The sequence below is a fragment of the Dermochelys coriacea genome, chromosome 18 (assembly GCF_009764565.3).
Source record: "Dermochelys coriacea isolate rDerCor1 chromosome 18, rDerCor1.pri.v4, whole genome shotgun sequence".
Lineage (NCBI taxonomy): Eukaryota > Metazoa > Chordata > Testudines > Dermochelyidae > Dermochelys > Dermochelys coriacea.
The window spans coordinates 458,820-482,078 of NC_050085.1; the positions used below are offsets into that span (position 1 = coordinate 458,820).

Sequence of the window (23,259 nt, forward strand, 5' to 3'; positions counted from 1 at the left end):
TGGAAAATACCCACAGACAGCTTTTCAGGTACAACAACGAAGAAGACAGACTGGGCTGATGGCCCATCAGCAAAGATAATGGACTGTGGAATAGTTTAATCTTCCTGTGGGCATTTTGGCCTGTGTCTTAGTCACTCTACAAGGACGTGACCAGACCATGTCTCCTGACTCCATCCTGGGATGTCAGTATTTTTCCATGAACCGGTCTGGGAACCAAGTTTTGAAACAAAGAGTTCCTGCCATATGCTAAAGCTATATAAGGCAGGGAGTGACATCATCTGTTGTTCTTCACGCCCCACACAAGAAGACTCCTGGAAACACCTGAGGAAAAAACACTGAAAAGGGGACCTAGGCTAAAGGGATTTCTAGCCTGCATATGAAAGACCTGGGGATTCCAAGCTGTAAAACAAGTGCAGTTGGTCCCATAAGAATCTGCAGCCTGCCTCTATCATCAGCCAGGGAGAGAATTTACTAGTTCATATCCTATCTTTCTAGTATCAAAAATTAGTTTGCATTTTGTTTATTTACTAGGTAATCTGCTTTGATCTGTTTGTTATCACTTATAATTACTTAAAATCTATCTTTTGTAGTTAATAAATGTATTTTATGTTTTAATACAGATCAATGAGCTTTGACTGGAGTGCTTGGGGAAAATCTCTGCTTGGCTACCACAAGTGTGCATTGTTCTCTTCACATTGATGGAGAGGCGGACGGGTATTAAACTCATATACTGGCCAGATTTCACCAGGGCAGGACGGTACTGCTCTGGGGTCCTAAGCTGCAAAGCCTAGAGACTCTGTGTGTAACTGCAGCTGTGTGTGTGTGAATGGTAGTGAAAGTGCAGGCTGGAGGGCTCTGTAGCTTGTCGCAGCAGCACAATGTGAGAGAGAGCCCAGGTTGGTGGGTCAGAAGGCTCAGTGATACCCCAATTCCAGGTGGCACCCTGGGGGGGGAACTGGTAACACCATGGATTTATATACAGGCAATATGACAGCGATAGGTTACGTGCCACAGTTAGTAATTCTGCAATTTCACATTTGAGTTCCTTCAGAACTCTGGGGTGAATACCATCTGGGACTGGTAACTTATTACTGTTAAATTTATCAGTTTGTTCCAAAACCTCCTCTAATGACATCTCAATATGGGACAGTTCCTCAGATATATCACCTAAAAAGAATGGCTCAGGTTTGGGAATCTCCCTCACATCCTCAGCTGTGAAGACTGATGCAAAGAGTTTATTTAGTTCTTCCACAATAACCTTATCTTCCTTGAGTGTTCCTTTAGCATCTTGATCGTCCAATGGCCCCACTGTTTGTGTAGCAGGCTTCCTGCTTCTGATGTACTTAAAAAAAAATTACTGTTACTTTTTGAGTGTTTGGCTACCTATTATTCAAATTCTGTTTTGGCCTTCCTAATTATATTGTTACACTTCACTTGCAAGAGTTTATGCTCCTTTCTGTTTACCTCCGTAAGATTTAACTTCCACTTTTTAAAGGATGCCTTTTTGCCTCTCACTGCTTCTTTTTCTTTGTTGTTAAGCCACAGTGGCACTTTTTTGATCCTCTTACTATATTTTTTAATTTGGGGTATACATTTAAATTAAGACTCTATAATGGTGTCTTTAAAAAGTTTCCATGAAGCTTCCAGGGATTTCACTTTTGGCTTTTCATCTTTTAATTTCTTTTTAACTAACCTCCTCATTTTTTGTGTAGCTCCCTTTTCTGAAATCAAATGGACTATCATCTGGTTAAGGGGTCATTCTTTGGCAGGGTAAAGGGTGTAAACAAGAAATGTACGTCTTAGCAAAGAAACAGCTGAAGGTTCCCATCCCCGCAGACTTGATGTCTCCTGAACCTCAAAAATGGAGATGATTCTCAAAGGAGAGGAAATAGTATAAAGAAACCCCAAATCATCTCCTCCCTTTCTCTTTGCCCATGGCATCAACACCTGAAGGACAGGGAAATTAACACTGCACTGAGGGAGGAGTCCTGGCTGAAAGGATTCCAGACAGTAAGACTGCTGAAGCATGTAATTAGAGAATCCTTTGCTTTGAATTTATTTAGCTTGTTAAGTTAGATATTAGTTGCATTTTATCTTTTATTTTGAAGCACTTGGAGGACAGGAAGGTGATCAGGAACAGTCAGCATGGATTCACCAAGGGCAAGTCATGCCTGACCAACCTGATTGCCTTCTATGATGAGATAACTGCCTCTGTAGGTACGGGGAAAGAGGTGGACATGATATATCTTGACTTTAGCAAAGCTTTTGACATGGTCTCCACAGTATTCTTGCCAGCAAGTTAAAAAAGTGCAGAGTCCTGCACTTAGGACAGAAGAATCCCATGCACTGCTACTGGCTGGGGACCTGGAGATTACAGTGGACGAGAAGCTGGATATGAGTCAAGAGTGTGCCCTTGTTGCCAAGAAGGCTAACGATACTGGGCTGCATTAGTAGGAGCATTGCCTATTCGGCACTGGTGAGGCCACATCTGGAGTACTGCATCCAGTTTTGGGCCCCCCACTACAGAAAGGATGTGGAAAAATTGGAGAGAGTCCAACGGAGGGAAATGAAAATGATTAGGAGGCTGAGGCACATGGCTTATGAGGAGAGGCTGAGGGAACTGGGGTTATTTACTCTGGAGAAGAGAAGAGTGAGGGGGGATTTGATAGCAGCCTTCAACTACCTGAGCTAAAGAGCTGTAGCCTGAGGATAGGCAGACGCAGCTGGTCCAACCCCCTCGCCAATGATGAGTGGCCATTACAGACTGCAGGTTTGCCCCAGTGAGAGGGGGCTAGATGATGACTGGCAGTAGCCACTGAGGTAAGATGGGTACAGGGGAAGGGGGTTCCCCTGGGAAGGGAGACCCAGAGTGTGGGGGTACTGCTGAGGCAGAACCCCAAGGAAAAGGGCATCGGGGTCCAGGAGGGACATGGGGGCTGAGGCAGGCAAGACACCGGCCAGCAGGCGGCACTTTCAAGGCTGGAAAAGAGCTAATTCCCAGACGACCACCAGGAGGTGCCGCGCCGGTAAGTCTTTGATCTGTTACATGCCATATATCGTGGAATGATTAAGCTATGAAATATTTAAGGTTGGGATTTATTTCCATTGCATTTGAGTTACCAATCAGCTTTCTTTCTTTTTCTCCCCTCCTATTGATAATGGTATAATTTGGACGTATGAATATTTTGAGACAGGAACACAATGTGATTGCTTCAGAGCCTGAAGAGTCCTGAAGGAAGCCAGGGGGGCAAAGATTTGACATATGAGTAATTTTCTTAAACGATATGAACTAAGTAATTTCCTGAAATGTAAGGAATTCTATTAAATGCTGCTATAAGGAAACTGCATAGAGAAAAAACTCTACTGTAGCTCCTGAGGATATGGCATGATAACTTATCCCCCTTTAATAATAAGATGTATGATTAACATGTTCGCATTAAAACCCATTACCGCTCAGAATTAGTTGATTAAATTAAAACAATTATTCCATCACTAGGTTTAGAAAGAAATGAAAGATTAAATCTCAGCATATTTAATGTTTTACAGGTTACACATTTAAGAAGGCTGGGGTTTTGTTTGTTTTAAACTACATAGAATATTTTGTTCAGAGAAATTGCACCTATCTAAAGGAAAAATGAAGTTTTGTTGTGAACTATATTTTGTATCACTTTTGTTCTTGGAGGTACCCAAGGCCAGAACAGTCTCATTTTATATGTCAAATTAAATTCATCTACCTTTTCCTCACCTGCCATTTCTCCCCTGCAATAAAATGGGTGTCCACCTGGGCAACAGTGACCATGAGATGGTAGAGTTCAGGATCCTGCCAAAAGGAAGAAAGGAGAACGGCAGAATACGGACTCTGGACTTCAGAAAAGCAGACTTTCACTCCCTCAGGGAGTTGATATGAGGGGGAAAGGAGTCCAGGAGAGGTGGCTGTATTTTAAAAGAGACTTATTGAGGGTGCAGGAACAAACCATCCTGATGTGCAGAAAGAATAGCAAATATGGCAGGCGAGCAGCTTGGCTTAAAAGACACTTACCTTTTCCCTAACTGGTGTTCTTGGAGATGTGTTGATCATGTCCATTGCTTATTAGGTGTGTGTGCTCGTCACATGCACCGGTGCCGGAAGTTTTTCCCTCAGCAATACCTGTAGGGGACCAGCTTTGGCGGCTCCTGGAGTGGCACCCACATGGAGCTGTATAAGGGGCATCGCCAGCTCCCTCCACCCTCAGTTCCTTCATGCCAGAAACTCTTACAGTGTGGAAGGAGGGCGGGTTGTGGAATGGACACGAGCAACACATCTCAAAGAACAGCAGTTATGAAAAAGTTAACTGTCTTTTCTTCTGTGAATGCTTGCTCATGTCCATTCCATATTAGGTGACTCCAAAGCAGTACCCCCAGAGGTGTGTAGGAGTTCATAGATGTATCGATTGCAACACAGCTCCACCAAATCCAGCGTCATCTCTGGCCTGCTGAGTAATGGCGTAATGAGCCGTGAACGTATGGACAGAGGAACACACTGCAGCTCTTCAGATGTCCTGGATAGGGATGTGCAACAGGAACGCCGCCGAAGATGCCTGTGCTCTCGTCGAGTGGGCTCTGACAACTGGCGGCAGTGGAACCCCCATCAGGTCGTATCAGGTTCTTATGCTCAAGGTGATCCAACTGGAAATCCCCTGTGAGGACAACGGAAGTCCCTTCATCCTATCTGTTGCAGCAATTAAGAGCTGAGTTGATTTACGGAAAGGCTTGACACATTCTAAAGAAAAAGTCAAGGCTCTTCGAACGTCCAGCACGTGAAGACGTCTCTCTTCACTGGTCTTCTGCGGTTTGGGACAGAACACGAGGAGGAAGATGTCCTGGCTCATATGGAAGGTGGATACCACCTTCGGCAGGAATGCCGGATGGGGCCAGAGCTGAACCTTGTCTTCGTAGAAGACCGTGTATGGCAGTTCCAAGGTCAAGGCTTTAATTTCAGAGACCCGTCTCGCCAACGTCAACGCCACCAGGAAAATGACCTTCCATGACAGGTGGGAAAAGGAGCATGAACCTAGCGGCCCAAAGGGTGGGCCTGTGAGCCTAGAGAGGACCAAGTTAAGATTCCACTATGGGACAGGAGTCTGAACCTGCGGGAAGAGTCTCTTAGCCCTCTCAAGAATCTGATCGTCATTTCATGGGAAAACACCGTCTGTCCTTGGATCGGTGGGTGAAAAGTGGAGATGGCCACTAGATGCACTCTAATGGAAGAGTGTGCCAGGCCCTGGCTCCTCAAAGGGAGCAGGTAGTCTAGGACAGACTGTATGGAAGAACACAAGGGAGAGATACCACGTTCGGATGCCCAGCGAGAAAATCTCATCCACTTGGCCAGGTAAGTCAGTCTGATTGAAGGCTGCCTACTCCCCAGGAGGACCTGTTGGACTGCTTCCAAACAGGTCTGTTCCTCCGGGTTCAGCCATGCAGCATCCATGCCAAGAGGTGGAGGGACTCGTGGTTGGGGTGTAGGAGCCGACCGTGGTCCTGTGACAGCAGGTCCCGGCGGTTGGGAAGGGGCCAGGGAGGGGCCACTGACAACGTCATGAACATGCCAAACCAATGTTGGCGAGGCCACGCCGAGGCCATCACAACAATTTGTGCTTGTCTTTCTTGACCTTTGCCAGGACCCTGCTGATGAGTGGAATCAGAGGGAACGCGTACATCAGGATTCCTGACCACGACAGCAGGAAGGCATCATAGAGGAAGTCCTTGATTAAAGCTTCCCAAGATCAAAATGGGTGGCATTTCCTGTTCTGTCTGGTAGCAAACGGGTCCACTTGGGGAGTTCCCCACCTTTGGAAGATCATGCAGGCTAGCTCTGGATGGAGCGACCACTCGTGGTGAGAGGAGAACTCCCTGCTGAGCTGGTCTGCCAGCATATTCCTGATACCAGGAAGGTGACAAGATTCCAGGTGGATTTCATGGCGGATACAGAAGTCCCATAGAAGGGGTGCTTCTTGACAGAGTGCCAACGAAAATGCTCCCTCTTGCCTCTTGCTGTAGAACATTGAGTCTGTGTTGTCTGTCAGGACTCGTACTACTTTGCCCGACAAGTGGGATAGGAAGACTCCACACACCAGCCAGACTACTCGGAATTCTTTGATGTTTATGTGCGACTTCGCCTCCTCTGGTGACCACATCCCCTGTGTCTGGAGATCGCTGAGGTGTGCGTCCCAGCCGAGTTCCGAAGCATCAGATACCAATTTGATGGAGTGAGTGGGGTTGTCAAATGGAACCCCCTCTGGGACCTCAAACGGGACTGGGAGCTAATATGGGCCAGTTGCCAGAAGGATCTTCCCAAGTAGGGGACCTACTGCTGGGAGACGGGGGATGACGGCCAGGCGATCTGCAGTCTCTGATCCTCGATTGGTCCCATGCTTGATACCAGGCCCTTGGAGACAGTAGGGGCTGGCCTAGAAGTTCTTGTCAAGTGGCACATGCCTCAGAGCATCTGTGCCAATCTACCAACGAGGTACACCTCAACTTGTGCCCTCTGTGCAGCGACTGAAGAGGGCTCCACTGAGCCTGCCTCTCTAGTCCTGAGGCATGACAACTAAAGGCAGGCAAGCAATGGCAGGATGTTCCTCTCAATGGGTAACAGTACCACTGAGGTGGGGACACACACAGATCCCAACGTGAGTTTTCCATGAGACCGGGGTACCGCTGGAGCCGTTGAGGGTGGGAAAGTCAGGATCTCCTGAGCTGCTTGAAGGGCTTCGGTCATCGACGGCACCTGAAGCTGGCCAGGGCCTGTGCTGCCATCCAGAGTCACAGGTGAAGTGCGGGATGAGCTGCACCACACGACTTGAGCTGGGGCTCGACTTCCCGATGGGGATGTTGTGCTGTCCAGCATGGGTCGTGGCTCATCCCCAGCCCGCTCCTTACCCTTACGGGAGGTAGGAGATCTTTCCCTCACAGTCTTCTTCGGCTTCTTGACTGGACCCATATAGGGGGACCAGTGCCGGCTCATAGACGGCACCGGCAGAGCATTGCGCATAGAGGCCACAGTGCTCGGTTTGGAGTCGAACCACTGCTCTGGTGCCAAAGTGAGGGCCGACTCCACAAGGAGCACTTTCTAATGGGTATTGCTCTCCTTCTTCGCCCTAGGTTTAAAGGACGTGCAGATTTTGCACGTCACTTATGTGCCCCTCGACTAACCACCTTAGGCAGCTGGTATGTGGATCGCTGATGGGCATAGGCAATTTGCAGCAATTGCAGGGCTTAAAGCCTGGGGACCAGGGTATGCCCCGTCCCACGGCTGAGTCCTGTTTGGAACTAACAAAGAACTACTACTAAGGGTAAGTAAGGAACTACTAACTATATACAACTACATTACAGGTTTTCAAAGTTCACAAGAATTGAGACCGAAAAAATGCTAGCCGAAGCAGCAGAAGTTCCAGCACTGTCACTGGCAGCAAGAAGGAACTGAGGGTGGGGGGGAATCTGCGGAGCCCCTTATACTAGGCAACGTGCGGGCACCACTCCAGGGAGCGCTAGAGCCAGTCCCCTATGGATATGGCTGAGGAAAAACTGCCAGCACTGATGCATGTGGCAAGCACACACATCTCATATGGAATGAACATGAGCAAGCACTCAAAGAACAACAAAAAATCTTCAATGAGCTTCAACACAAAAAGGAATCTTACAAGAACTGGAAACTTGGACAGATGACTAGGGAGGAGTATAAAAATACTGCTTGAGCATGCAGAGGTGTAATCAGAAAGGCCAAACCACAATTGGAGTTGCGGCTAGCAAGGGATGTGAAGGGTAACTACAAAGATTTCTACAGGTATGTTAGCAAAAAGAAGGTGGTCAGTGAAAGTGACAGATGATGTGGGAAAAGCTGAAGTACTCAACGCTTTTTCTTTTTTTTTGCCTCGGTCTTCAGACAAGGTCAGCTCCCAGACTGCTGCACTTGGCAGCATAGTATGGGGAGGAGGTTAGCAGCCCTACGTGGTGAAAAAACAGGTTAAGGACTATTTAGAAAAGCTGAACATGCACAAGTCCATGGGGCCAGATGCAATGCATTCGAGGGTGCTGAGGAAGTTGGCCGATGTGATTGCAGAGCCATTGGCCATTATCTTTGAAAACTCGTGTCGATCAGGGGAGATCCCAGATGATTGGAAAAAGGCAATTATAGTCCCTATCTTTAAAAAAGGGACAAAGGAGAATCCAGGAAACTACAGCCTCACCTCAGTCCCCGAAAAAATCATGGAGCATTTCCTCAAGGAATCCATTGTGAAGCATTTGATGGAGAAAAAGGTGATCAGGAACAGTCAACACAGATTCACCAAAGGCAAGTCATTCCTGACCAACCTGATTGCCTTCTATGATGAGATAACTGGCTCTATGGATAAGGGGAAAGCAGTGGATGTGATATACCTTGACTTTAGCAAACCTTTTGATATTGTCTCCCACAGTATTCTTGCCAGAAAGTTAAAGAATTATGGATTGGATGAACGGACTATAAGGTGGATAGAAAACTGGCTAGATCATCAGGCTCAACAGGTAGTGATCAATAGCTCAATGTCTAGCTGGCAGCTGGTATCAAGCGGAGTGCCCAAGGCGTTGGACCTGAGATCAGTTTTGTTCAAAATCTTCATTAAGGATCTGGATGATGGGATGGATTGCACTCTCAACAACTTCACAGATGACACTAAACAGGGGGGAGAGGTAGATATGCTGGAGGGTAGGGATAGGGTCCAGAGTGACCTAAACAAATTGCAGGATTGGGCCAAAACAAATCTGATGAGGTTCAACAAAGACAAGTTCAGAGTCCTTCAGGTAGGAGGGAAGAATTCCATGCACTGCTTCAGGCTGGGGCCTGACTGGCTAAGTGGCAGTTCAGCAGAAAAGGACCTAGGGATTACAGTGGAGGAGAAGCTGGATATGAGTCAACAGTGTGCCCTTGTTGCCAAGAAAGCTAATGGCAAACTGGGCTGAATTAGAAGCGTTTCCAGCAGATCAAGGGAAGTGATTATTCCCCTCTATTCAGCACTGGTGAGGCCACATATGGAGTACTGCATCCAGTTTTGGGCCCCACTACAGAAAGGATGTGGACAAATTGGACAGAGTCCAGCAGAGGACAACGAAAATGATTAGGGGGCTGGGGCACACGACCTATGAGGAGAGGCTGAGGGAACTGGGCTTATTTAGTCTGTGGAAGAGAAGGAGAGGGAGCGGGATTTAATAGCAGCCTTCAACTACCTGAAGGGAGGTTCCAAAGAGGACAGAGCTAGGCTGTTCGCAGTCGTGGCAGATGACAGAACAAGGAGCAGTGTTCTCAAGTTGCAGGGGGGGAGGTCTAGGTTGGATATTAGGAAAAACTATTTCACTAGGAGGGTGGTGAAACACTGAAATAGGTTACCTAGGGAGGTGGTGGAATCTCCATCCTTAGGCCTGGCTTGACAAGGCCCTCACTGGAATGATTTAGTTGGGGTTGGTACTGCTTTGAGCAGGGGGTTGGACTAGATCTCCTGAGATCTCTTCCAACCCTAATCTTCTATGATTCTACAACAGGGAGAGATGCTGCCCCCCACTTCTAGCAATACCCCGCTGCAGGTATTCCCTCCAGCTCTCCCAACTGTACTCTACCATTAAAATCTGTACCAGATGACTGGAGAATAGCCAATATGACCCATTTTTTTAAAAAACACTCCAGAGGTGATCCTGGCAATTACAGGCCAATAAGTCTAAACTTCAGTACCAGGCAAACTGGTTGAAACTATAGTAAAGAACAAAATTACCGGTCATAGAGATGAACATGATTTGTTGGGGCATAGTCAACATGGTTTTTGTAAAGGGTAATCATGCCTCACCAATCTGCTAGAATTCCTTGAGGGGGTCAACAGCACGTGGACAAGGGTGATCCAGTGGATATAGTGTACTTTAGATTTTCAGAAAGCCTTTGTCAAGGTCCCTCACCAAAGGCTCTTAAGCAAAGTAAGGTATCAGGGGATAAAAGAGAAGATCATGGATCAGTAACTGGATAAAAGATAGGAAACAAAGGGTAGAAATAAATGGTCAGTTTTCAGAATGGAGAGAGGTAAATAGTGGTATCCACCAAGCATCTGTACTGGGGACAATGCTGTTGAACATACTCATAAATAATCTGGAAAAAGGGTTTAACAGTCAGGTGACAAAACCTGAAGATGATACTAAACTACTCAAGATAATTAAATCCAAAGCAGACTGCGAAGAGCTACAAAAGAATCTTACAAAACTGGGTGACGGGGCAACAAAATGGCAGATGAAAGTCAATGTTGATAAATGCAAAGTAATGCACATTGAAAACATAATCCCAACTACATATATAAAATGATAGGGTCTAAATTACCTGTTACCACTCAAGAAATATCTTGGAGTCACTGTGGATAGTTCTCTGAAAATAGCCACTCAATGTCCAGCAGCAGTGAAAAAAGGTAACAATGTTGGGAATCATTAAAAAAGGAATAGATAGTAAGACAGAAAATATCATGTTACCACTATATAAATCCATGGTATGCCCACATCTTGAATACTGCGTAAAGATGTGGTTGCCCCATCTCAAAAAAGATATATTGGAAAAGGTTCAGAAAAGGACAACAAAAATTTTTAAGGGGTATGGAACAGCTTCCATATGAGGACAGATTAGTAAGACTGGGACTTTTCAGCCTGGATAAGAGACTACTAAGGGGGGGATGAGATAGAGGTCTATAAAATCATGACGGGTGTGGAGAATGTTTTATTTACTCCTTCTCATAACGTAAGAACTAGGGGTCACCAAATGAAATTAATCGGGTGCAGGTTTTATAAAAACAAAAGGAAATATTTCTTCACACAATGCATAGTCAACCTGTGGAACTCTTTGCCAGAGGATACTGTGAAAGCTAACACCATAACAGTGTTCAAAAAAGAACTACATAAATTCATGGAGGATAGGTCCATCAATGGCTATTAGCCAAGATGGGCAGGAACTGGGAATGGGCAACCCTGTTTGCCAGAAATTGGGAATGGGCAACAGGGGATGGATCACTTGATGATTACCTGTTCTATTCATTCTGGCATTGGCCACTGTTGGAAGATAGGATACTGGGCTAGATACTGTTCTCCCCTCCTCAGCTACCCCTTTTTCGGCAGTATCCTCTTTTTTGGGAACCTGAAATATGGTAACCCTAGCTTCAACATTCTGTGTTTTGCTTCTTGTTCCTCTTGTTTGATTATGATTGCTATCAAAGACACTTCACTGGTTTGCATTAAAGGCTGATTCTGAATTCACTGGACGATTGCTAACATCAGCAAATAGTCTGCAACTCAAGTCTGTTGACATGACATTTTTTAACTCTCGCACACATAAACTTTTAACCAACAGACTGGTCGGTGTTCTGCCATAACCTTTCAGACCAGTATCTGTTGCAACAGATACACACTGGGAGGCAGCCAAAGGAACCCCTGTGGATAGGTTATCTGAGTCCTCCCACTATTGTAGCTACTCCCTGATTCTCAGGGAAATATGGGGTGACAGCGGGTAGAACCACTGATCCCACCTGAGTCAAGGAAACCTTTCCCTTCCACTGTGTTGATGAGGTCTCCCAGGTGGAGTAAACTGAGAAAGGGTCAGGGTTCTTTTTCATGATTATCCTGAATCTAGATGGAAAAGGCAACAAATTATTTTCGATTCTGCATCATGAGGAGAAGACCCCTTCATCTGCCAGTAATCCAAATAAGTAGAAGCACCTCTACTGCAGCAGTTCTAAAAGACGTTTCCATAAGTAATTTATGCTATCATGCTAAAGATGAGTTTCTAAGATCTAGAAATTTTTCTTCCTTTTTTCCAAACCGTTTCAAAAAGAGTTTAAGAGTATTTTTGGTAATTAAATACATTGATTTGTAATACTCTTTTGGAAAACTGAAGCATTTATTTTTCTTTTCACTTTTCTTTTTCCCCATAATCAAGGCTGCATACTAGCTTGCAGTATAGTGAAGCTCTTAAGGAATAATGGGCTTCTGGCTCCTACGATTTGAAAAATAAAAGTAATGAATTGAAAAATGTTATCACGTATGCAAAAATAAACATTGCTACATTTCAAAACTGAATTCCCTTCATAATTAGAATCTAAAACATTTAAGGTTGTCTGCTAAAAATATCTGACAAATATTAAAGTTCTTGTAGGAGTATTTATTTCCCTTAATGGCTTTACAGGAGATATTTAACAGAATCATAGAATATCAGGGTTCGAAGGGACCTCAGGAAGTCATCTACTCCAACCCCCTTGTCAAAGCAGGGCCAATCCCCAACTAAATCATCCCCAGCCAGGGCTTTGTCAAGCCTGACCTTAAAAACCTCTAAGGAAGGAGATTCCACCACCTCCCTAGGTAACGCATTCCAGTGCTTCACCACCTGCCTAGTGAAAAAGTTTTTCCTAATATCCAACCTAAACCTCCCCCACTGCAACTTCAGACCGTTACTCCTCGTTCTGTCATCTGCTACCACTGAGAACAGTCTAGATCCATCCTCTTTCAGGTAACTGAAAGCAGCTATCAAATCCCCTCCTTTCTTCTCTTCTGCAAACTAAACAATCCCAGTTCCCTCAGTCTCTCCTCATAAATCATGTGCTCCAGCCCCCTAATCATTTTTGTTGCCCTCCGCTGGACTCCCTCCAATTTTTCTACATCCTTCTTGTAGTGTACGACCCAAAACTGGACACAGTACTCCAGATGAGGCCTCACTAATGCCGAATAGAGGGAAATGATAATGTCCCTCGATCTGCTGGCAATGCTCCTACTTATACATCCCAAAATGCTGTTAGCCTTCTTTGCAACAAGGACACACTGTTGACTCATATCCAGCTTCTCGTTCACTGTAACCCCTACATCCTTTTCTGCAGAACTGCTGCCTCGCTATTCAGTCCCTAGTCTGTAGCAGTGCATGAGATCCTTCCATCCTACGTGCAGGACTCTGCACTTGTCCTTGTTGAACCTCATCACATTTCTTTTGGCCCAATCCTCTAATTTGTCTAGATCCCTCTGTATCCTATCCTTACCCTCTAGCGTACCTAGCACTCCTCCAAGTTTAGTGTCATCTGCAAAGTTGCTGAGGATGCAATCCACGCCATCCTCCAAATCATGATGAAGATATTGAACAAAACTGACCCCAGGACCGATTCTTGGGGCACTCCGCTTGATACTGGTTGCCAACTAGACATGGAGCCATTGATCACTACCCTTTAAGCCTGATGATCATGAAGAACAACTATCCCTCATAACTTTTTCTTATGAAATAGGAACATCAGTGTCTTGACAGAATTGTGCAGTAATTAGTATGTTCTGTCAAGTTAATCTTTGAAGAGGAGAGGAGCGGGTGGACTAAGAAAATGGCTGATAACATTTTTACTTAGCGAACCATGCTTAGAAAGCTCAACTGTAAATTCTGTGTGTAGAACTGCAAAGGTTTAAGAAATAAGGGAGTAGCCCAACAGATCCTGCTCTCCATTTATGTGCAAAAAAAAAAAAAAAAAGTTTTGTATCCTGTGCTGACGAGAAGCAATTTTAGGGGGGTAAGGAAGTTTATTTTTTGCTATCACTAAAAGTGAATAAAATTTCTACTTGCTTACATGCATAAAGAAAATGTGTCTCCTTTTAAAAAAAAAAAAACAAAAAAAACCAAAAAAAACAGAAAACTGACGGTTTAGGATTTTGCAGAACTGCTCTTACATACTTACAGTGCTGTACACAGCTGAGACTGTCGGAGTGAAGATCCGGTCCTCAAGGGGCTGCTGCACAGGACCTCTGGGAATTCTACAATACCTCAAGTTAAGGAAAACAAAATGGAAAAAAGGATTCTATAATGACAAGAGCATGGTACAAACAGAACGCACTTTGTTAAAACATCTAAAACCACCTCTCTAGTGTAAGCAGATACACAACATCTCCAAAGGCACTCTCATTCAACCAAGCAGATACAATCCTTCAGGTTTCCTAAAATGAGTAAGTATATCCCTCAAGAATTGATTTCCTGAACAAATATGGGTAATATCCCAATGGGGACACCATCATAGGAACTAATCACATCAGCCACACTATCAGAGGCTAGTTCACCTGCACATCTACCAATGTGATGTATGCCATCATGTGCCAGCAATGCCCCTCTGCCATGTACATTGGCCAAACTGGACAGTCTCTACGTAAAAGAATCAATGGACATAAATCAAACGTCAAGAATTATAACATTAAAAAAACCAGTCGGAGAACACTTCAATCTCTCCGGTCACTCGATTACAGACCTAAAAGTCGCAATATGACAACAAAAAAACTTCAAAAACAGACTCCAACAAGAGACTGCAGAACTGGAATTAATTTGCAAACTGGACACCATTAATTTAGGCTTGAATAAAGACTGGGAGTGGATGTGTCATTACACAAAGTAAAATTAGTTTCAGAGTAGCAGCCGTGTTAGACTGTATTCGCAAAAAGAAAAGGAGTACTTGTGGCACATTAGAGACTAACAAATTTATTTCAGCATAAGCTTTCGTGAGCTACAGCTCACTTCATCGGATGCATTTGGTGGAAAATACAGTGGGGAGATTTATATACACACACAGAGAACATGAAACAATGGGTTTTATCATACACACTGTAAGGAGAGTGATCACTTAAGATGAGCCATCACCAGCAGCGGGTGGGGGGGAAGGAGGAAAACCTTGCATGGTGACAAGCAAGGCAGGCCATTTCCAGCAGTTAACAAGAACATCTGAGGAACAGTGGGGGGTGCCCTGCTGCTGGTGATGGCTCATCTTAAGTGATCACTCTCCTTACAGTGTGTATGATAAAACCCATTGTTTCATGTTCTCTGTGTGTGTATATAAATCTCCCTACTGCATTTTCCACCAAATGCATCCGATGAAGTGAGCTGTAGCTCACAAAAGCTTATGCTCAAATAAATTTGTTAGTCTCTAAGGTGCTACAACTGCTCCTTTTCTTTTTACAAAGTAAAACTATTTCCCCATGTTTATTTTCCCCCCTCCCCCCATTGTTCCTCAGACGTTCTTGTCAACTGCCGGAAATGGCCCTCCTTGATTATCACTACTGTGACAGGGTCGGGCCAGGTGGCCATAGGAGAGTAATAGAAGGCAGATATATTTGCCCCAGGCTAAGTAGGTCCCTTTTCCCTAGGAAAGGTAACAGGGAAGGTTCCAGAACAACCAGGAACCTTCTGGAGACAATTAACACAGGCTGAGTAGAACACCTGCAGCCAATCAAGAAGCTGCTAGAATCAATTAAGGCAGGCTAATCAGGGCACCCGGGTTTTAAAAAGGAGCTCACTTCAGTTTGTGGTGTGCTTGTGAGGAGCTGGGAGCAAGAGGTGCTTGGAGCTGAGAGTGAAAAAGCATACTGCTGGAGGACTGACGAGTACAGGCATTATCAGACACCAGGAGGAATGTCCTATGGTGAGAATAAAGAAGGTGTTGGGAGGAGGCCATGGGGAAGTAGCCCAGAGAGTTGTAGCTGTCGCACAACTGTTCCAGGAGGCACTCTAGACAGCTGCATTCCACAGGGCCCTGGGCTGGAACCTGGAATAGAGGGCGGGCCCGGGTTCCCCCCAAACTTCCCAACTCCTGGTCAGACATAGGAGGAGTTGACCTGGACTGTGGGTTCATGAAAACGGCCAAACTAAGGGCTGCCGTAAAGCTCCAAGGTGAGCAAATCCGCCAATAAGTGCAAGACCCACCAATGTAGAGGAGGAACTTTGTCACACTACAAAGGTTTTTTTCACCTTACCTGATCACTCTCGTTACAGTGTATTTGGTAACACCCATTGTTTCTCTGTTCTCTGTGTATATAAAATCTCCCCACTGTATTTTCCACTGCATGCATCCAATGAAGTGAGCTGTAGCTCACTAAACCTTATGCTCAAATAAATTTGTTAGTCTCTAAGGTGCCACAAGTACTCCTTTTCTTTTTACACCTATCTCTGCTCTTTAAAGAATATGAAAATAAACTCTACATTCAGTAAGACAAACTCTGCTAATCAGCATTGAATGCTCTGACATAAGCCTGGTCTGTTTTGGCAATCATGTGGAAATTATAAATGTTTCCTTGTTTGTTTTGGTTTTTTAAAACCATTAAATCCTTCCCCTCATCCACCACAATCACTTCTAAAGGGGGCTGCCAGTATAATCCAATTTTAATAAGTTGGCACTGTGATTTAAAAGAAAACTGCAATCATCTTGCTCTTCTCAGCAATTCTACGTTGGAAAGATACTACAGTAAACCAGGAAAACAGACCTTCTGAAGATAATTAACCTGAAACAATGATATTTATTTGGAAATGACATTTGTACAGGGATACAAAAAGATATTTAAAAAACAACATTTCTTTACTTTTAGCAACTCTTTAAGGTTCTAATCTTGAAAATGTAACACACGCTTAATACTACGCACAAGAATAGTCTCATTGCCTTCAAGGGTTTGCAGGATCAGGGCCTATATCAGTAATACCAGACATTTTTTAAATCATATTTACATTTCCGAATGATCAGTTCTATTTTGTTTCCCATTAGATTCACATTCTGTTTCTTATTTCAGAGGATCTTATGCCAGAATGTGTTTGCGGGGGAGTGGGTTGCGGAGCTGTGGGGGGCAGGGGGAGAAACGTACTGTGCACATTTTACCCACAGCAATGAATAACTACAAAAGCCGATTCCTCCAGACATATCAGGTTCTCAGATGGCGCTGTGCATTTTGATGGATTTTTGTTAAACTTGCATAGCATTATACAAAGTCGTTGCCATCTGTACGTTAATCCGTTTGCTATGACGGGGTGTGCACATTTAATTGTAAGCATCAACCACAATCAGTTTTGCTTTTGCTCTTACAATGGATCGTTGGCTCTGTTTGAATCAATGCCTTACTGTTTGTAATATTTAGTGAGAGTTGCATTCTTATTTTTTTTTAATCGGCATATGTACTTGTGTGGCAGGGCGGGGGGGCATAACCTACTACCAACACAAAGAAGGGGGCGCGATCAAATACGTTTGAGAACCACGGTCTTCATAGTGTTCAGGATGCTACAGGAGATTGCCCAAATTCAAACTAAAATATATTTTCACTGTTTGTTTTTTTTAAATACCATGAAAACAAACACTTAGGATTTGTTCAAAGAAAAATAAATGCATAAAAGCTAAATTTTGAGCCTAAACTATCTAATCATGGGTCTAATCCTGCAAGATGCCAATCTTCAACATCCATTTACTCTAAAGACTTGACGGTCCACAGCATCCTGCTGGATCAGGCCCTGTAACCCTTCACTTACAAAGAGTATTTCTGAGCCTTCTTTTGACAATGGCCACTGTGATATCAGCAATACAGAAAAGCTTATTGTCAGTGCCACAAAGCATATAAACCAATTCCATGCCTTTAATACTACTTGAACACTCAGAAGACCAACTACTTGAGTGTTTAAAATCTAAATAAAATGTTTGATATTTCAATGGTGAAGCTCTCCCTAGAACAGTTCTATCACTGTTAGAGCAGCATCGAAAATTGTTTGCAACCTTTTAAACTGTGTTTCCATGAAATTGTCATGAAGAATGTTACTTTTGCAGCAAGGAAGCTCAAAACAGAATTTGAATTTCTGCTAATTTGAATATTTAAACAAGAATTAAAAAGATAATAATAATAATATTTATTACAGAGATCACCTTCCATAATTTTAATCCTCCCAACATCCCTCCATTATTAGTAATATCACAATATTACAGCTAGGCAGAGGTAAACATGCCTATATACAGAATCAGCAACAAAGCTGAGAATACAAAACTGGAATCCCTGACTTCGAAGACTGTGCTCAGCCCACATCTTAATATTTTTTTTAATAAAGATATAAAGGATTCTCTTCTAATAAGCAATGTTCCTTCTTTTCTTAACTTTCACAACTGCCAGTTTGAACATAAGGGACATAATTTTATTACCTTAACTAGGTTGAATCAGGTAAATTAGGTATTTATCCCGTTGTTTATATACAGTAAACACTTTCCACACAAAGCCATACCATAAACCATAGCCACACCATAAACATCCTCTGCTTTTGCTCAATAGATAATAAAACTGTTCCGTTTTCTAAAAGATATGCTCTAGGAATTATTTTTGGGCAATTCTCTGGCCTGTGTTATACAGGAGGTTAGACTAGATTATCACAGTGGTCCCTTCTGGACTTGTAATCTATGAATCTCTATTGCCGGCCATTTCCTACAATTTTTTAAAGAAAAGTCTTTAATTCTGCTTCTCCAAAATAGGAATAAGTTATAAACCCTATAGGACAGAGTGTTGGAGTGAAATCCTGGCCCCACTGAAGTCAATGGCAAAGCTCCCAATGACTTTAACGGAGCCAGAATTTCTCCCTGAAGAATTCCACCAGAATTTCAACAATTTCCATCCCACCATCAGCCTCAGCCTGGACCAGTCCACACAAGAAATCCACTTCCTGGACTTTACTGTGTAAATAAGTGATGGTCACATAAACAGCACCCTATAATGGAAACCTACTGACCGCTATGCTTACCTACATGCCTCCAGCTTTCATCCAGACCACATCACACAATCCACTGTCTACAGCCAAGCCCTAAGCATTTGCTCCGATACCTCAGACAGAGACAAACACCTACAGGATCTCTATCAAGCGTTCTTAAAACTACAATACCCACCTGAGGAACTGAAGAAACAAACTGACAGAGCCAGAAGGGTACCCAAAAGTCACCTACTACAGGACAGGCCCAACAAAGAAAGTAACAGAACGCCACTAGCCATCAACTACAGCCCCCAACTAAAACCTCTCCAGTGCATCATCAAGGATCTAGAACCTATCCTGAAGGACGATCCCTCATTCTCACAGACCTTCGGAGACAGGCCAGTCCTTGCTTAAAGACAGCCCCCCCAACCTGAAGCAAATACTCACCAGCAACTATTCACCACACAACAGAAACACTAACCCAGGAACCAATCCCTGCAACAATCCACGTTGCCAACTTTGTCCGCATATCTATTCAAGGGACACCATCATAGGACCTAACCACATCAGCCACACCATCGTTCACCTGCACATCTAACCAATGTGATATATGCCATCGTGTGCCAGAAATGTCCCTCTGCCATGTACATTGGACAAACCGGACAGTCTCTACGCAAATGAATAAATGGACATAAATCAGACATCAAGAATTGTAACTTTCAAAACCCAGTAGGAGAGCAGTTCAATCTCCCTGGACACTCAATAACAGACTTAAAAGTGGCAATTCTTCAAGAAAAAAACTTGAAAAACAAACAAAGTTCAACAAGAAACTGCAGAACTGGAATTAATTTGTAAACTTGACATCATCAAATTAGGCCTGAATAAAGACTGGGAGTGGCTGGGTCACTACAAAAAATAATTTCCCTCTGTTGATCTTCACTCCTTCTTGCTAACTGTTGGAAATGGGCCACATCCACCCTAACTGAATTGGCCTCATTAGCACTGAACCCCCACTCGGTAAGGCTACTCCCATCTTTTCATGTGCTGTGTATTTAGACCTGTCTACTCTATTTTCCACTCTATGCATCTGATGAAGTGGGTTATAGCCCACGAAAGCTTATGCCCAAATAAATGTGTTCGTCTCTAAGGTGCCACAAGGACTCCTCATTGTTTTTGCTGATACAGATTAACATGGCTACCCCTCTGAAACCCTTAAGTCTGGTCTACACCTAAAACTTAGGTTGACATAGCTACCTTGCACAGGGCTGTGAAAAATTTTGCACCCCGAGTTCTGTAATTAGGTTGAACTAACCCTTGGAGTAGATACAGCTAAGTTGACAGGATTCTTCCATCAACCTACGGCCTCTTCGAGAGGTATACTATCTAAATCAACAGAAGAACTCTTTCCATCAGTGTAGGAAGTTTCTAGATTATGACCCTAGTACAGCACAGCTGCAGCGCCGTAGCTTTGCTGCTGTAGTGGCTATAGTGTAAACATACCATCAGCTATTTTATTTATGTCTGCAAAGTACCATGTACTCCAATGATGCAGCGTAGATAATAACTTAAGATGACATTTGTCCTTTACCTAAAACTGAGTTATTAGTTATCTAAAGTTTTAAGCAAGCCATATTCAACAGGACCTATTCTCCCATTGCAGGATAAGAGTAATTCCAGTTGAATTTAGTGGGAGTTCTTTGTATCCCCAGGGCTGGATAATAGTATCCAATGTGTACAGCTTGAGTTATTGAATAGCCTGCAGCACTTTGTGATGATGACAGCAATGAGGATTGGTTCTCACACTCTGAGAATTCTTCTTCAGCTGCGGAAAGCAATAGCATTTGGCCTTTCAGAAGAAAGGATAACTTCACATTTCCTGCTGATCAAGTGACCACAGCAGAACCTTGTTGATTCAAAGGAAGCTTTCGTTTCCATCTGTGGGTAACCATTTTTGTATAGAAGCCAACAAGGAAATGTGAAAGGCTACCTTTGCCATTCCATCCTCCTTCCACCCCTTTCCCAAAACTTGTTTAAGATACAGTACAGTAACCCAAGATATGGAACAGTTTCATTATCTAATTGAGCAAAAGCAGTGGAGGTTTATTCTGTAGCTATAGTTTATGGTCAGTCTTTGTGTGCAAAGTGTTTACTGTATAAAACAAAGGGCAAATACTAAATTTACCTGATTCAACCTAGTTAAGGTAATAAAATTATGCCCTTATGTTCAAACTGGCAGTTGTGAAAGTAGAGAAAGCATTGAGAAGAAACATTGTTTATTGGAAGAGAATCCATAGCTATGCCAACACAGGCCCTGTAGTGTAGACATACCCTAAGTGACTTGCTCAAAAGAGGAAACTGAATTCAAGTCTCCTGTGATTCCGTTGAGAGCCCTAATCTTTAATTACTGGATGGGGGACTCTAATCTAAGAAACAATGACTCTGAAAAAGAATTGGAGGTCGTAGTGGATAATCAGCTGACCATGAGCTCCCAGTGTGATACTGTGGCCAAAGTGGGATGCACAAACGAAGTAGAAGTAGACAGGTTATTTTACCTCTGTTTTGGCACTGGTGCAACCACTGTTGGAATACTGTGTACAGTTCTGGTGTCCACAATTTAAGGATGTTGATAAATTGGAGAGGGTCCAGAGAAGAGCCACAAAAATGAATAATATAGCAATAGTAATAGTATAGTGATAGACTCAAAGATCTGAATCTATTTAGCTTAACAAAGAGAAGGTTGAATGAATGACTTGATTACAGTCTGTAAGTGTCTTCATAGAGAACAAATATTTAATGATGGGCTTCTCAGCCTAGCAGGGAAAGGTATAATATGATCAATGGCTGGATGTTGAAGCTAGACAAATTCAGTCTAAGGCATAAATTTTGAACGGTGAGAGTACTTAACTATTGGAAAAATTTATCAAGGGTCGTAGTGGATTCTCCATCACAAACAATTTTGAATTCAAAATTGGGTGTTTTTAGAATACAAGTATAGCCATACTGGGTCAGACCAAAGGTCCATCTAGCCCAGTATCCTGTCTTCCAACAGTGGCCAATGTCAGGTGCCCTAGAGGGAATGAACAGAACAGGCAATCATCAAGTGATCCATCCCCTGTCGCCCATTCCCAGCTTCTGGCAAACAGAGGCTAGGGACACCATTCTTGCCCATCTTGGCTAATAGCCATTGATGGACCTATCTTCCATGAATTTATCTAGTTTTTTTTAACCCTGTTATAATCTTGGCCTTCACGACATCCTCTGGCAAGGAGTTCCACAGATTGACTGTGCATTGAGTGAAAAATACTTCCTTTTATTTGTTTTAAACCTGCTGCCTATTAATTTAATTTAGTAATAACTAATTTTTGTGTTCTGAGAAGGAGTAAATAACACTTCCTTATTTACTTTGTCCACATCAGTCATTTTATAGACCTCTTTCATTTCCCCCCTTAGTCGTCTCTTTTCCAAGCTGAAAAATCCCAGTTTTATTAATTTCTCCACATACGGAAGCCGTTCCATACCCATAAATCTTTTTTGTTGCCCTTTTCTGAACCTTTTCCAATTCCAATATATATTTTTTGAGATGGGGTGACCACATCTGCACGCAGTACTCAAGATGTGGGCATACCATGGATTTATATAGAGGTAATAAGATATTTTCGGTCTTATTATCAATCCCTTTCTTAATGATTCCCAACATTCTGTTTGTTTTTTTGACTGCCTCTGCACATTGAGTGGCTGTTTCCAGAGAACTAGCCACAATGACTCCAAGATCTCTTTCTTGAGTGATAACAGCTAATTTTATATAGTTGGGATTATGTTTTCCAATGTGATTTACTTTGCATTTATCAACATTGAATTTTATCTGCCTTTTTGTTCCCAGGCACCCAGTTTTGTGAGATCCTTTTATAGCTCTTCACAGTCTGCTTTGGACTTAACTATCTTGAGTAGTTTTGTATCATCTTCAAATTTTGCCACCTTACTGTTTACCCCTTTTTCCAGATCATTTATGAATATGTTGAATAGGACTGGTCCCAATACAGACCCCTCGGGGGAAACCACTATTTCCTCTCTCCATTCTGTTTTTTGAGAAAATAAAACTTATTGCCTTAACAACCTGTTATAAATATCAGAGGGATAGCCGTGTTAGTCTGGATCTGTAAAAGCGGCAAAGAGTCCTATGGCACCTTATAGAATAGCAGACGTATTCACCCATGAAAGCTTATGCTCCAATACATCTGTTAGTCTGGTGCCACAGGACTCTTTGCCAACCTGTTATAGTAACTATCGTTTTACAGAGTATTCAAAACAGGTGGAAGAGCACTTAAAAAATATCTGTACAACCATTATTTCAATCCTTTCCCACGACCAACTCTAGACAAATAATGAAGTCGGAATTTCCCTCTCTACAGAGTCTAGATTTTTGCATTAATGCACAAAAGACATATGCCAAGATTTTTTACATTTTTTAGATTGTGTTATCTAAAACTGAAAATATATAGGTTTCAGAGTAGCAGCCGTGTTAGTCTGTATTCGCAAAAAGAAAAGGAGTACTTGTGGCAACTTAGAGACTAACAAATGTATTAGAGCATAAGCTTTTGTGAGCTACAGCTCACTTCATCGGATGCATCTGGTGGAAAAAACAGAGGGGAGATTGATATACGCACACAGAGAACATGAAACAATGGGTTTATCATACACGCTGTAAGGAGAGTGATCACTTAAGATAAGCCATCACCAGCAGC

General features: G+C 43.2%; 1 protein-coding gene across 40 annotated transcripts in view; it reads right to left on the bottom strand.

The window, feature by feature from the left end:
* Positions 1-23,259, bottom strand: part of EIF4G3 (eukaryotic translation initiation factor 4 gamma 3) — a 455,276-nt gene that overhangs the window by 338,262 nt on the left and 93,755 nt on the right. For all 40 annotated transcript variants that reach the window (XR_006276414.1, XM_043500160.1, XM_043500159.1 and 37 more), the window contains exon 2: positions 13,734-13,809. Coding sequence is in view for 38 of the 40 variants with exons in the window: in XM_043500160.1 (XP_043356095.1) it covers positions 13,734-13,809 (76 nt within the window). In the remaining 2 variants the exon portion in view is untranslated. The remainder of the gene's footprint in view (positions 1-13,733; positions 13,810-23,259) is intronic.